Source organism: Orycteropus afer, unplaced genomic scaffold (assembly GCF_000298275.1).
Source record: "Orycteropus afer afer isolate SDZICR_OR568_19922 unplaced genomic scaffold, OryAfe1.0 scaffold00516, whole genome shotgun sequence".
In the NCBI taxonomy this organism is placed as follows: domain Eukaryota; kingdom Metazoa; phylum Chordata; class Mammalia; order Tubulidentata; family Orycteropodidae; genus Orycteropus; species Orycteropus afer.
The window spans coordinates 914,671-929,642 of NW_006922103.1; the positions used below are offsets into that span (position 1 = coordinate 914,671).

Below are 14,972 nucleotides of genomic sequence, written 5' to 3' on the forward strand. Positions count from 1 at the left end.
AGGTCTCCTTTTTTTTTGGTATTTTCACGCAAATTCTTCTGCTAGTTGGGGTTTAGTCCAAATCTGCATCCTTTCCTTCAAGGCTCAGTGGTCCAAGATTATCTTCTGTATCTGTGTTAATTGGTTTCCCTTTTCTTTGTTGAAGAGGGTCTGTGCAATCCTTCTGCCTAGTCCGCCATCTTGCCCCGCCCATTCTCATTATTTTTCCACCTTGTTTTTGATTGTGATTGTTTTCCTTTTCCTTGATGAGTCGGCAGCATTTGCATCAGATTTATACTCTGGAGGAATGGTTACGAGGGTAAATCAGGGAAAAATTTAAGCAAAATACAAAGTTATACACTCAGCACAGTATTATCAGCAACATGAGTCGACTTAAAAAGGCCTCCAGCTTTCTTCCGCCAGCTGATGAACCTCTGAAACCACAGTGTTGTCATAGCACCACAAAGTAGTGTGTGAATTCGTTTATTTAACCCAGAATTTCAATATGGTAGACATTATGGCAATCTGTTCTTGAATACGAGTTGTCCGTATGTTGGGCATTCTTACTCTGGGGACTTGTAGCACGTGGAAAGTGCAAATTTTATTTGTTGTTTTGTGTACAAATTTAATGCTGTTACTTAATAAGCCTCAGATGTTGATATCTGGGGTATTAGTTTTTATATGGTTTTAGTGTGAAGCATTAGAATGAATACAGTGGCAGGTGAAATAGATTATTCCTACTTAGTGCATAACTGTAACTATTTTATAAACATTTAGTCTTTTAAAAAATTATCAGAATGAGCAAATAACAATGTTTTTTGTCTTTTTCCTGTATTTTGTACTCAATATGTTTTGAACTTTTTCAAGGTAAATTACATAGTTCTAAGCCACTGTCATCAGAAGTGCAGACATCTAAAAAACTGACAAAATGTTTTGAACTAGGCTCCCAGCTATTTTCTTAAGCACATAACCGTAGCTGCAATAAGTAAAGTAGGTTTAATTCTTTCTTAATCTTGATGATGACATGATTGTTTGATGTACCAAACTGCTCTGTGGCGAGAGCTAACTTCTTAAGCATGGGAGGTCCAATTGAGCTCACCACTAAGTGGCTATGTGCTGTTACCTGTGAAATGCTACAAATGGATTAGGTTGTAACGCCTGCACCGTTTGAGGAAGTTCCCTTTTCGTCAATGAAGAAACACCTTCTCAGAGAATTTCAGGGTTGGGCCCAAGGTCAGGAAGCTAACAGAGGGTAGAGAAGGCTGAGCTCGGGCAAACGTTCCTCTCCAGTTATGCCCGTCTAGCAGAGCAGACCGCAGTTCTGTCCTGGTGCTAACCCTCTGCCTTTCGGCAGGCAGCCTTCTGACAGATATGCATGAGTCCTGGAGCGTCTTCTGGCCCTGCGTCCTTCCAGAGTGTCTTCTCTCATCTTTTTTTGTATGTACACAGTCCGTTTGCATCATGAATCAGTAACAGTTGATAGGGCTTAAGCTTCGTGTTACCATTTTATTTTATTTTTCTTAATTACTGTTATAATTTTGATTAGAATTAATGATTACAAACTGGGAAGCATGCCAGCACTTTTCTATTCCTGAGCCTGTAGAGAAAGGTGTTATTTATAAAAATGAACACATGAGCACAGAATCCCTAGAAACTTTGTATACCTTACATTTGTCATGTTTTTAAAGTATGTGCAGCTTTGTAGCCTTTTTCGTACTACTAATTCTCATTTTCTTCCTTTGTCCTCTTTTATATTTTAAAAAATATTTAGACAGTCACACTGCTTTTGATGAGAGAGAATGGGAAGTATTATAAAATCTTTTTGAAAAATAAAATACTTTTCAAAACATTAAGAGATCCAATGAAGTCTTTTGTTTCTATAAGGCTGAATACAGAGAATATCGTTTTTGAACATTTATGCATTTTGTTTATATGGCAAAAATTGTCTGTTTTTTTAAATTCCAGTTTGAATTTGATAAGGTAAATGACTTATTTTTTGCTATTCAAGAGACTGTTAAGTCACTTCTTGTACAAAGGAGCATGACTTAGGAAGCTCTTTAGTTTATTGAATAGGCTTATAAATACATTGGAGAAAAGGTTATTCTGTTTTTCATCTTTTATAAAAGCAACTTGAAGTCTGTTTTTAGATAGTGGCTTTAAGTGGCATTAATGTATCCTCACTAAGAAGTTTTATTGCCTTCTATAATATCCTTAAGGTGATACGGCTAGATACGGAAGAGCTGTGCTTGCTTGAATGAGAACTCCATTTTATTTGTCAAAAGAACATAAGTTGAAGATGTTGGGATATGTCATGTGACAGTATGAAAGTGAGGGAAAAGTCGAGATTGTGCTTTTATTCCTTGTCGTTATGGCCGTTTTAACGAATAATTGTTGTTAGAAGTTACAGGATTGGCTCCACCTCATGGCGACCTTGTGTCCGACACATGAAACCCCCCTGGTCCTGCACCCCCCTCACATCCTTGCTGTGCCTGAGCCCCTCGTTGCAGCCACTGGGTCAGTCCGTCTCATTGAGGGTCTGCCCCCTTTTCCACTGTCCTTCTGCTTTACCAGACATGGCATCCTTCTCCACGGAGTGGTCCCTTCCGACCCACATGACCAAAGTAGATGAGGTGAACACTGGCCGTTCTTGCTTCTAAGGAGCATTCCAGCTTGCTTCTTCCAGGATGGATTTGTTCATTCTTCTGGCGGTCCATGGCGTTTTCAGTATTCTTTGCCAGCGCCACAATTCAAGGCATCAGTTCTTCTGAGGTCTTCCCTATTCATTGTCCAGCTTTCACATGCATATGAGGTGATTGAAAATACTGTGGCTTGGTCAGGTGCACCTTGTCTTCCAAGTGACATCGTTGATCATAGAGTTGTTGTTGTTATGTGCTGTCGAGTAGGACCCGACTCATGGTGAGCCCTCTTTGGGTTTCTGAGGTGGTATCACTACGGAAACAGATTGCCCAACCTTCCTTCCGAGGAGTGGCTGGTGGGTTTGAACCGCCAGCTTTCTGGTTAGCAGTCAAATGCCTTAGGTCTTTTGCAGCACATTTGCCCAGTGTAGTATGTCATCTGATTTCTTGACTGCTGCTTCCATTGGTGTTGATTGTGGATCCAAGTAAAATAAAATGCCTGACAACGTCAATCCTTTCTCCAGTTATTTTGACATTGCTTATTGGTCCAGTTGTGAGAATTTTTGTTGTATTTAATGTTAAGGTGTAATTCATTCTAAAGGCTATAGGCTTTGATCTTCATTGATAAGTGCTTCAAATCCTCTTCACTTTCAGCGAGCAGTGTTATGTCACCTGCATTAGACAGGTTGTTAATGAGTTTTCCTTCAATCCTGATGCCGCATTCTTCTCCTTACAGTCCAGCTTCTCGGATTACTTGTGTGGCGTACAGATTGAATAAATATTGTGTAAGGATACAGCCTTGATGCACACCTTTCCTGATTTCCAACCACGCAGTGTCCCCTTGTCCTGTATGAAGACCGCCTCTTGATCTATGTACAGGTTCCTCGTGAGCACCATTAAGTGTTCTGGAATTCCTGTTCCTTGCATTGTTATCCATAACTTGTTATGATCCACACTGATGAATGCCTTTGGATAGTTGATAAAACACAGGTAAACATCTTTCTGGTATTCTTTGCTTTCACTCGAGATCTGTCTGCCATCCCAGTGATATCCCTTATCCCGTGCCCTTTTCTGAATAGTTGTTATGTGCCGTCGAGTCGGCCCCGACTCATAGTGACCCCTCCTTGGGTTTCCGAGGCAGTATTACTACGGAAGTAGGATTGCCCAACCTTCCTTCCAAGGAGTGGCTAGTGGGTTTGAACCGCCAGCCTTCTGGTTAGCAGTCAAGTGCCTTAGGCACTATGCTACCAGGGCAAGTGCTAATTACAAGCCAAAGTTAAGCAGAGAGATTAAGGCTTCCAAGAACGTGTTTGAGTTAAAACTAAGGAACTTGCTTGAGTTGCCCTAGGTTCTCTTGCCTCTCACCCTGAAACATTTAGGAGATACCCACTCTGGTTCTGAGTAGCTGGGCGCAGTAGAGCCTTCAGCATTTGCTGTGTGTTCTTGTGAAGAAGCACCCTGGCTGTGTAATGTGAAAATCTCTCTTAGGAGGTTTCTGGCATGATTCTGGACATATGGAAACAAGTATTTTTGTCAGCAGTAGCCTCTTGAGTCTTTGTCAGTTGAAGAAATGTTCAGTGAAAAAAATAAAGAATTCCAGCATTATTATCACATTAATTTTTCATATAAAACCAAAGAAATTTGGGGCAGGAGCCAGATATATTATAGTTTGTGCTATCAGTGTTGGTGTATGAGTGTCTACTTCAAGGACTTATAACAATTATTTTGATACCTATTAACAGGACCTTTTTAAAACTTGTATTCCAAAGCCATTCATAGGCACACCTATTTTTAAAACCAAACGAATTCTAGGTTATTTTTTTCCTATTATTTTGATCTAACATTATATAAAATAAGACATTTATTGTATACATATTTATGAATGCTTCGTTTAGACTGAAATTTACCCAGGGTTACTTCTCTTTGCTACAGCTATGTCTCCTGTTTCTTGTTGCTATAACTTAGTTTGACTTGAAGAGGTGAGAGAGAATCTACAAGTGTGAAGTTGAAAGGATTTAAAGTATTTCATTCTTCCCAGTTTCTTCCAGTTAATTTTCTTTTATCATTAGAAACTGCAAATGCAAATAGCTTGATTTTTGCCTTCATTTTTAATCCTAAGTGCAGTGTACGCTGCTTTGCGCACTCTGATACCTGCACAGTAAACATTCACGTACCATGAGCTACAGAGAGAGCATCCGGTCATTGGTGAGTTACGTTGATTATTTGGCTCTGTGAGTGCAGGCCACTCAGGAAGGGAGATGCACGCCCTCTCAGTTAACATGGGTCGACTGCAAGAGCAAGGGTTACCGGGCCACTCCAGATGAGGTCTTTTTCAAATGGGAGGCACCAGGCGCATCTCCTGGGCCTTTCAGTTTCTGGAGGCCACACTGTCAGCCCATCTCTAAACCTGGATGTGAAATTGGGTTCACTTTTGACAGAATTTCTGTTCTAGCTCATGCTTGAAAAAATGTACTCTGAAATACATTGTGAACATAGTGCTTATTTTATTTTTTTTTTTAAGAGTTCTTGTTGTATAATGCATCAGTACCTTTTTATAGGCACTATTAAAATTTGTGTGCACTATTTGAAACATTAAAAAAAAAAACCCTTTTACATCATTCAAGAAATGCAGAATACCTCAAGACACAGTGAATTGTAGTTAAAGCAGGGTTCCCTGGCTTTTTGGGCAGTAAGAGGCAGTAGGGCTTAACAGAACCTTAAAATCCTAAATGGTCTTCCAGCCAAAAGACTTTTCCTGTGCGTCACTGACCTCTGTCAATTGTAGCAGACCACACAGGAAGGCGTTCACACTCTTTTCAGAACCGAAGATGGAAAGTTTCTGCGTTATCCTAAGGAATGCGTTACAGGCCTTCCTGCCCATCTCTGGTTTGATGGTGTGGCGTGGAGGGTAAAGTCACTTCTTTCCTGACTCCTAGGTGCCACCCTCTGTCGGGGCCGAATTCCAGCCATCTGTGCCATCAGGAGTACTTCTGCCCGAAGCCCCCCGTGACCAGGTTGCGTCTCCAGGTACTGTTGTAGGAAAACTTTGTATTTTCAACAAAACTTTTTATTTTCATGTTGGTCCAGGCAAATGCGTTGTGATTGTGTCCTGATCAGGACAGATGTTTATGAAATGAGTCACAGTACACGATTAGAATCGGTATTATCAGAAATTCAAGCAGACTAACAGTCTGAACCTAATAAATGGGAATTTGGGCGCCACATAAACAACCCAACTCTCATGTGGTTTCCTGGGAGCTAGACACGGATGCTCAGAGTTTAAATCAGGAATCTGGGAGCTGATGGGTATTAGCTAGTTTGATTTTCCCCTTCTTTTGGGAGAACACTGGCAGTGACCACAGTACTCCTTGCAAATGAAGAGGCTCTGGACAAGCTGGACTGTCTCCAACAGTGCTTCCGTTTCAAAGCCAACAGATGTACTGATATGCAAATTTATTTATTTATTTTTTGCAAAACCCTGTCGATTAGCTAATACTCCTGCATCAACATTGATTTTCTGATGTTGATAATTGTACTATGTTTATGAAAGAGAAAGTTCGTATTTTTAGAAAAATCATTTAAGGTGCAAGGGGCATTATATCTGCAATTTACGAGCAGTTCAGAAAAAGAGATGTAAGTCAGTGGGCAGTAGATCAAACGTGGAGACATGTTAATCTCTAGGGGATCTGAGTGCAGGTGTCTGGTAATTCTTTCTGCTTGTGTAAAGTCTCTGCACGTCTGAATTTATTTAAAATACAAGTTTTCTTTAAAATAGAAGTAAGGAGTGAGGGTCTTCATGGAGGTCTTAGGGCATTGCCTTCTAGTTACTAGTCCCCTGCTGAGCTGGCCAGAAGTCCACATCCCATATGTTGCATTCTAGAATTGAGATGTCTTCGAAAGGGAAAGTTTTCTCAAAACTCACTCGGAAGCAGAGTTGCCCCTCCCTGAATATGTGTGGCTGCAAAACCTGAGCAGCGCTGCGCTGAGGGTGGATTTGGCCTCTCCTTGGCCCTGCTGGCTGTATTCATGTGCTGCTCACTACACAGCGTTTATTTCCTTGTGTGCTGTTGCCCACGATCCCTTTGGGCTGTTAATTAACATATGGCATATGTCCCTTACCATTCTTCCAAAATCCAAAAATTGTTTGGGTTCTGAAACCCTTCAGGCTGCTGTGGTTTCAGAGAAGGGTTTGCACTGTGGAGTTGTCCCTCCTTGTTTGAACGCTTAGGGCACAGGGGATGTCTCCCCTTCCTGTGCCGGCTCTTCTGCTCCCACCCAGGACAGACATGCGCGTGCACGTGCACACACATGCATGCGTGTACACACACACACAGTAGAGGCAAGAAACAGGAGGAGGAGTGGAACCCCCTGACCGCAGGGTCAAGGCAAACTGAACAGCTAGGGAAAGTGCCCAGCCGTCTCTCTGGCGTTTTTAGGCACTTCTCCCTAAGAACTTAGGAAAGACATGGAAACAGTGTTAATGCTTTTTCTCACCAGTAGGTCAGCGTGAGACCACGTCGGCACGGCCTCCTCGCGACTCGTCCTTTCCTGCCCTTCTGCCGAAGCACTGTGTCTGGGCCACGCCCTCCCTCCTCTCGGCCACGTGCAGCCTCTTAGATAACCTCCTGGCCATTGCTCCAGGAGACACTGCAGGTGCCCTTCGACAGGCCCACCTTCTCGAGCGTCTCTGTGGGTAAGAGAAGCCCCCTGAGAAGCCTGGGAGGACAGAGCAGTCTGCACAAGTCGATTCATGACTCGACGGAGGGAGGACTCCCTGTGTGCCAGGGGTCCATCGGTCTCCCTCGGCAGGCCCGTTAGACTCCAGGCTTTGGCTTTTGTCGTAACGACTTGAGGGTTTTTATTTTAGGTTAAGAGTCTTGTGTCAGCTCGTTATATTTACTATTAAGGCAGGAAACAGAACTCTTGATTTTTTATACAGTTCAGTGGTTTTAAAGCTGATTTCTCCTGCAGTACTCAAGGACTTTGATGTAGACCCTCAGTTGTTCTTTTTCTTTCTCCCTTTTTCACAGCTTTCTTGAGACATAATTCACATGCCATACCATTCATTTTTAGTGTAATCACAGATGTGTGTAGCCATTACCACAGTCAGTTTGGGAATATTTTTATTACCCCAAAAAGAAACTCCATACTTTTTAGTCATGACTCCTTTTCCCTTTGTTCCCCCAGCATCCTAAGCAACTACTAGTCTACAATCTTGCTAGATTTCCCTTTTTGGACTTCATAATTACACAATCATAATATATATGGTCTTTTGTGACTGACTTCCTCACTTAGCATAATGCATTCAGGGTTTGTTAATATTGTAGCATCTTAGCAGGACTTAATTTCTCTTTGTTGCTGAGTATACTGAATATAGCTGAATTCCAGTGTAAGGATATACCACATTTTGTTTATCCTTTCATTTGTTGATGGACTTTTAGGTTGTTCCCACCTTTTGGTTATTATAAGTAATCCTGCTATAAGCTTTTGTGAATTAAGTATAGACTTATGCTTTCATTTTTCTTGGGTATATACTTGGATCATATGGTAACTCTAAGTGAGCCCTTATGATGCAGTGATTAGAGTGCTCAGCTGCAAAACAAAAAGGTCAGTGGTTTGAATCCTTTGGCCGTTCATGGGAGAAAAATGTGCTGTTCTGCTTCCGTAAAGATTTACGCACTGGCAACCCTGTAGGGTTGTTCTACTCTGTCCTGTATGGTCGCTGTGAGTTGGAATTGACTTGATGGCAGTGGTTTTTTGTGGTAACTCTAGGTTTGATTATGTGGGGACTAACTACCAGAGTGTTTTCCGGAGCAGGTGCCCTGCTTTCCATTCCCAGCAGCAATGTGTGAAGGGCTCTGGCTCTCCAGCTGTGCTCGTTAACTTCTTTTGACTCTGGCCTTCTTGACCAAGATGACGCGGTTTCTCCTGCTGGGTTTGATTGGCATTTACCTGATGACTCCTGATGGTGAGCACCTTTCCTGCGCTTGTTTGTCATTTGTGTATCTTTCTTAGGATCCATTCAGATCTTCACCCATTTTTAACTTGGGTTATTTTTATTTTTGTTACTGAGTTTTATAGTTTTACCTTTTACGTTTAGATCTTTGTTTCGTTTTGAGGTAGCTTTTTCATGTGGCATGAAGTAAAGGTTCAACTTCAGTCATTTGTTTGTGGAGAGCCAGTTGCCACACCACCATTTCTTAAAGACTTTCCCGGTGAATGATCTTGGCACCCTTGTTGGAAGTCAGTTGGCTGTGGATGTATGGGTTTATTTCTGGACTCCCAGTGCTATTTCATAGAGTTAGGTGTCTGTCTTTGTGCTGGAACCACACTGTCTGATTGCCGTTGCTTTATAGCAGGTTTTGAAATCAGAACGCATGAGTCTCCCTACTTTATTCTTTCTCAGATGGTCTTTGCTATTCTGGCCCCCTTGTAATTCCATATGAATTTTAGGATCAGCTTGTCAGTTTCTACAAAGAAGTCAGCTGGGACTCTGATAGGGATTGTGTTGAATCTGTAGCTCAATTCTGGGAGTATTGCCGTCTTAAAGATTGTAAGCCATCCAATCCATGAACATGGGATGCTTTTCCATTTATTTAGATCATCCTTTTTTTTTTAAATCAATGTTTTATAGTTTTTAGTGTGTACATTTTACACTTCTTAAGTTTATTTTTGAGTGTTATTTTTTATGCTGCTGTGAATGGAATTGTTTTCTCTGATTTTGGTTATCTTGCTGCAAGTGCATCGAGTGTTTACTCAGTGAGAGCCAGAACAAGGACTGCCTTATTTTTCTGGGTCTTGCAAGTTTTCTGCCTTTGACAGGGTCAGTCTTAGCACTTTCTCGTTGTTCCTGGTTAAGGGAGATTTCTTAGTTTTCCTTCTTTGATAGGTTTTCACCCATCAAAGTGGGTTTTGCAGGCTTTATGATACAATTAACTTTTGTGTATTGATCTTGTATCCTGCAACCTTGCTTAATTCTGTTATTTTTAATGGATATGAAGGATTTGTAGATTCAGCTCTCTAGTGGTCCTTTCAGAATAATGTCTCTGGCTGAAACCCTATTGTTTAAGTTAAGTTATTTGGAGTTAATTTGTTATGGAACACTAAACTTTTTGTCAGAAAATATTTTGATAAAATTTAGGGAAATCAATTTGGTCCTTTGAAATTTTGCTACTCATATATCTAATATTAATAGTATCTGATAAAATTATTTCTGATAATTTTATTGGTTATATGATAAGAGTAGAAAAGGCCTAAATGTTGAGTTTATATTGACCTAAGTATAAGTATAGTTCGTTTACTCAGTAGCTGTGTGGCCTTGGAAAATTACTTCAATCTCTCTGTTACACCACTTATTAGATGCGGTTGTTATGAGGATTAAAGTGATGGTTTTAAGAACCCCCTTATCCCTAAATACAAAACCCACTGCTAGCAAGTCATGCTGACCCTGTTCTGACTCATGCTGACCCTGTAGGTCAGAGCAGAATCGCACTATCGGGTCCCTAAGGGTGTAAATCTTTATGACAGTGGACTGCCTCATCTTTCTCCTGTGGAGTAGCTGGTGAGTTTAAACCACTGACTTTTTGGTTCACAGCCAAATGCTTTAACCACTGTGCCACCAGAGCTCTTTCCTTTATCTATAAAACCAAAACCAGACTCATTGCTGTCAAGTCAATTCCAACTCCCTCCTTGGGTTTCTGAGGCAGTATCTCTACAGAAGTAGATTGCCCAGTCTTCCTTCTGAGGAGTGGCTGGTGGGTTTGAACAGCCAGCCTTCTGGTTAGCAGTCACATGCCTTAGGCAATATGCCACTCAATGTTAATTCTCTTTTTCAGTAGTCCGGTTTACTCTGAACCTCAAAAAACCGAACCTACTGCCATCGAGTTGATTCCTACTCATAGTGACCCTAGAGGAAAGAGTAGAAAGGCCCCATACGATTTCCAAGACTGTAAATCTTTAGAGAAGCAGAGTGCCTTATCTTTCTCCCATAGAGTGACTGGTGGGTTCATTCTGCCATCTTTTCTGTTAACAGTCAAATGCTTTAACCACTGTGCCACCAGAGCTCCTCAACTTGGAGCTATACCACCCATTGCCACTGAGTTAGTTTTGGCTCACAGCGCCTCTAGAGGACAGTAGAGCTGCTCCTTGGGTTTCTGAGGTAGTATCTGCATGGAAGTAGATTACCCAGTCTCTGTTATTGTTGTTGTTATGTGCCGTCGAGTCGGACCCCACTCTAGTGACCGCTCCTTGGGTTTCCGAGGCAATATCTCTAAGGAAGTAGATTGCCCAGTCTCTGTTGTTGTTGTTATGTGCCGTCGAGTTGGACCCGACCCACAGCAACACCTCCTTGGGTTTCCGAGGCAGTGAAACTACGGAAGTAGATTGCCCCATCTTCCTTCCGAGGAGTGGCTGGTGGGTTTGAACCGCCAGCCTTCTGGTTAGCAGTCAAGTGCTTTAGGCACTACGCTACCAGCGCTCCTGCCCAGTCACAGTCTCTAGACAACCATAAAACCCCAAACCAAACCATTGTCATTGAGATGATTGGGGCTCCTAGCACCCCTTGAGCACTGAGTAGAGCTGGCCATTAGGGTTACTAAGACTGTAAATCTTTACCAAAGCAGATGGCCACATCTTTCCCCTGCAGAGCAGCTGGTGAGTTCGAACCGCTGAACTCTTGGTTAGCAGCCAAGTGCTTGACACTGCAGCGCCCAGACCCCTTCACTAAGCATCCCCACCTCCTTCAATCCGTGTGTTCATTTGCTTTCCTCTGCTCCTTGAGCTCTGCCTTTGAACATTCACTGTCTGGAGAGCCTGTGCCAAAGTGCTTTCTGGTCTTTCTGAATGTGAAGGAAACCAACAGGAAGGAGGCATTGCTCATCCCACTGCCCTCCGCTGTGCTCACTCCTTCATGTCACCATTTATGGCATGCAGCGAGCTGTGCATTGGCTGTCCTTTTTGTATTTATTTGTCATCTTCCGTTCTACTGTGGTGTCTCTCAGACTTGGGAAAGGAAGCTGTTAGCTGCTTTTACAAGCTGGGTGCTTCCTGGCTCCAGAGTGGACACGGTGCAGCTTTCGGAACACGGCTTCTCGGGAGTCAGCTGAGTCTGCTGTGCCATCAGAGGCCTACGGGGATTCGCGGGTCTTTTATTGCAAAGGCTGCCGTAGCACCATGACCATTTCTCTTCTGACCTGAGAAAAATGTTTCTTCCTTGTTGGTTTTCTTTCTTTATCTTCACTTTCAATTTGGAGCTTGGACATGGGACAGAAGATATCATTGCTGATGTCAGCTAGATCTTGGCTAAAAACAGAGAATACCAGAATGATGTTTACTTCTGTTTTATTAACTACACAACAGAATTTAACAGATTATGGATAACACTGGGAAGAATGGGAATTCTAGGAAAAATGTGCTCATGACGAAGCTGTACATAGACACAGAGGCATTCGTTCATACAAAACAAGGGTATACTGCATGGTTTAAAATCAGGAAAGGTGTGCGTCACAGTTGTATCCTTTCCCTATACTTACTTAATGTATATGCTGAGCAAATAATCAGAGAAGCTGGAGTATATGAGGTAGAGCTTGGTATCAGGATTGGAGGAAGACTGTTTAACACCTGCCTGGTGCAGATGACACAACCTGTTTGCTGAAAGCAAAGAAGACCCAAAGCATTTACTGATGAAGATCAGAGATGACAGCCTTCAGTATAGATTGCACCTCAGCATAAAGAAAACAAAAATCCTCATAACTGGGCCAATAAGCAACATTGTAATAAGTGGAGAAAAGATTGAAGTTGTCAAGGATTTCATTTCCACTATCAACATCCAAGGAAGCAGCAGTCAAGAAATGAAATGGCATATTGCACTGGGCAAATATGCTACAAAAGACCTCTTTAAAAGTTAGAAAGTAAAGATGTCTCTTTGAGGACAGGTGCACCTGACCCAAGCCATGGTATTTTCAGTTGCCTCATATACATATGAAAACTGGACAAAGAATAAGGGAGATCATAGAATAATTGATGCTGTTTAAGTTTCGATGGTGGTGAAGAATACTGAATATACTGTGGACCACCAGTAGACTGAAGAAACCTGTCCTGGAAGAAGTACATCTGGAAACCTTCTTCAAAGTGAGTGTGGGGAGAATTGTCTTTCACGTTTTGGACATGTTTTCAGGAGCACTAGACCCTGGAGAAAGGGTAGAGGGTCAGCAAAAAAGAGGAGGACCCTCCGTGAGACGGTTTGACACAGTGGCTGCAGCAGTGGGCTCCAACACAGCAGGTTATGAGGGTGCACAGGACCGGGCAGCGTTTCTTTCTGTCGTACGTGGAGTTGCTATGAGTCGGCAGCAACTTGACAGCAGTCAACAATGACAATGACAACAAACCGAAACTTGTTTTCTGGCCAGTTTCTGTGCTCTTTAAATGGGAAAGTAACCACAAACACTTCAATCTTAGTTACTTTTCTTCTGAAAAGACTGTACTATATTTTATTCTTCTTCTAAATGTGGGTGCTCTGGTTACGTAGTGCCTAGGTCACTTGACTGCTAACCAGAAGGCTGGCGGTTCAAACCCAGCAGCCACTCCTTGGAAGGAAGGTTGGGCAATCTACTTCTGTAGTGATACTGCCTCGGAAACCGAAGGAGGGTCAGTATGAGTAGGGTCCGACTTGATGGCACATAACCACAACAACAATGTGGCTTCAATAGGTATTCATCTTTTTAAAACTCTGCTTCTCATATTTATCTGATAAGAACTTTATCAGTTTTCTGAAATTTTGTAGAATATCTTTTTATAAATATTGTCTTTATTTTTTAAAAAATCTGTGGAATTCTATTCAAAGTTGACTTCAAACTTCAAGTTCAGGTTTATCAGTCTTTCATAAGCATTCTCATTGTCTGATCGGTTTTCTTTTCTGCCCTTAAAGTATTGCAGATTCTGCCCTCATAGAGAAGTGTGTCCAGGACCTCCGGACGCCCCTGCCGCCCTCATCTCCAGGGGAGCACGCACAGGCCCAGGTGAGTGTCCCAGGGCCACCCTGGTGCATGGCCACTGTATGTGGGAGTCTTTGCTTTAAGCAGGGCTTTCAAACGGTTCATTCCAGTTCGAGCCCCTGTGAGAACTGACCTTTCCGGCCCAGATACACTGAATGAGAATGGACACCCAGAGCTCGCGATTGTTGTCGATCCCTGTGATCCCCATGTGTGCATCAGAATCTCCTGGGCTCTTGTTAAAATGTGATTCTGATTCAGTGTATTTGGGCTGGAAAAGCCACTGCTCAGCAGGGGTCAAACTGGACTGAACTGGTTTGAAGGCCGGCCCAGCTTTAAGTGCCCCAAACAGACACTGTTCTGAGGAGATGGGAACCACAGGAGAGGTAAGAAAATCTTTGCACACGCACGTGGTGTGGTGAGGCTCTTTAAATTAGGCTTCTTAAAGTTCCACTTGCAGACACTTTTGGCGGGTACAGAGGAGCAGTGAGTTTGAAGACGTAGGTTCTGGTCCTGACTCTATCATTTGTTGTTCTTGTTGGTTGCTGTTGACTCTTGATGACCTTACATGTAACAGAATGAAATTCTGCCCAGTCCTGTACTTGTTAGCTGGCTGTGAGTGTATAATCAAGTGTCTGGGCACCTCTGAGCACCACATGGAGGAACAGGGGCCCTCTTGGCCACCTCCCTGTTCATACTGTCTCTGTTATGTTTGTTATTTTCACCTAAGTTGAGTTTGTTAGAATGTTTAAGGGCTAAGTTTTGTGTAATTTCAAAATCCAATCTAATAAGAGGCACTGATGGTGCAGTGGTTAAATCCTCAGATGCTAACCAAAAGGTCGACAGTTCAAACCCACCAGCCACCCTGAGAGATGGATGTGGCAGTCTGTTTCTGTGAAGATGACAGCCTTGGAAACCCTATGGGGCAGCTCTACTCTGTCCTGTAGTGCCACTATGAGTCAGAATTGACTGGAAAGCAATGGTGTGTGTTTGGTTTTTAGAATCTAGTAAGAATAAATTCATTTTTTGATCATTCACAGATAAGTTACTATTTTTAACTCTTTTTGTATAGCTAGAACTTATTATATACTGCTAAAATGGCAAGGAGGCCACATGTTCTGACCTCCTCTAATCCTACAAGAGAAAGACAGGATTACCAGCAGTAACCCCAGGCCTATTCCTGCCAGGCCAGACATGCTGCCTTCCTCCAGCCCTTTTTCCAACTGCTCCTCCCAAAGTACCCACCACCTCTCTCCTGGGTTTGATAATTCGCTGCAGTGGCCACACAGAACTCACGGATTATGGGGTTTATTAGGGAAGCACCAGGCTACAACTCAAGTTCAGGAAGAATGCTCAGTCTCTCTCCCAG

General features: G+C 42.5%; 1 protein-coding gene across 1 annotated transcript in view; it reads left to right on the plus strand.

The window, feature by feature from the left end:
- The window catches only part of RTTN (rotatin), a 235,205-nt gene that overhangs the window by 145,873 nt on the left and 74,360 nt on the right, over positions 1-14,972 (plus strand). Inside the window, exons 35-37 of the mRNA XM_007955605.1 lie at positions 5,552-5,642; positions 7,116-7,308; positions 13,540-13,630. Coding sequence (XP_007953796.1) covers positions 5,552-5,642; positions 7,116-7,308; positions 13,540-13,630 — 375 coding nt within the window. The remainder of the gene's footprint in view (positions 1-5,551; positions 5,643-7,115; positions 7,309-13,539; positions 13,631-14,972) is intronic.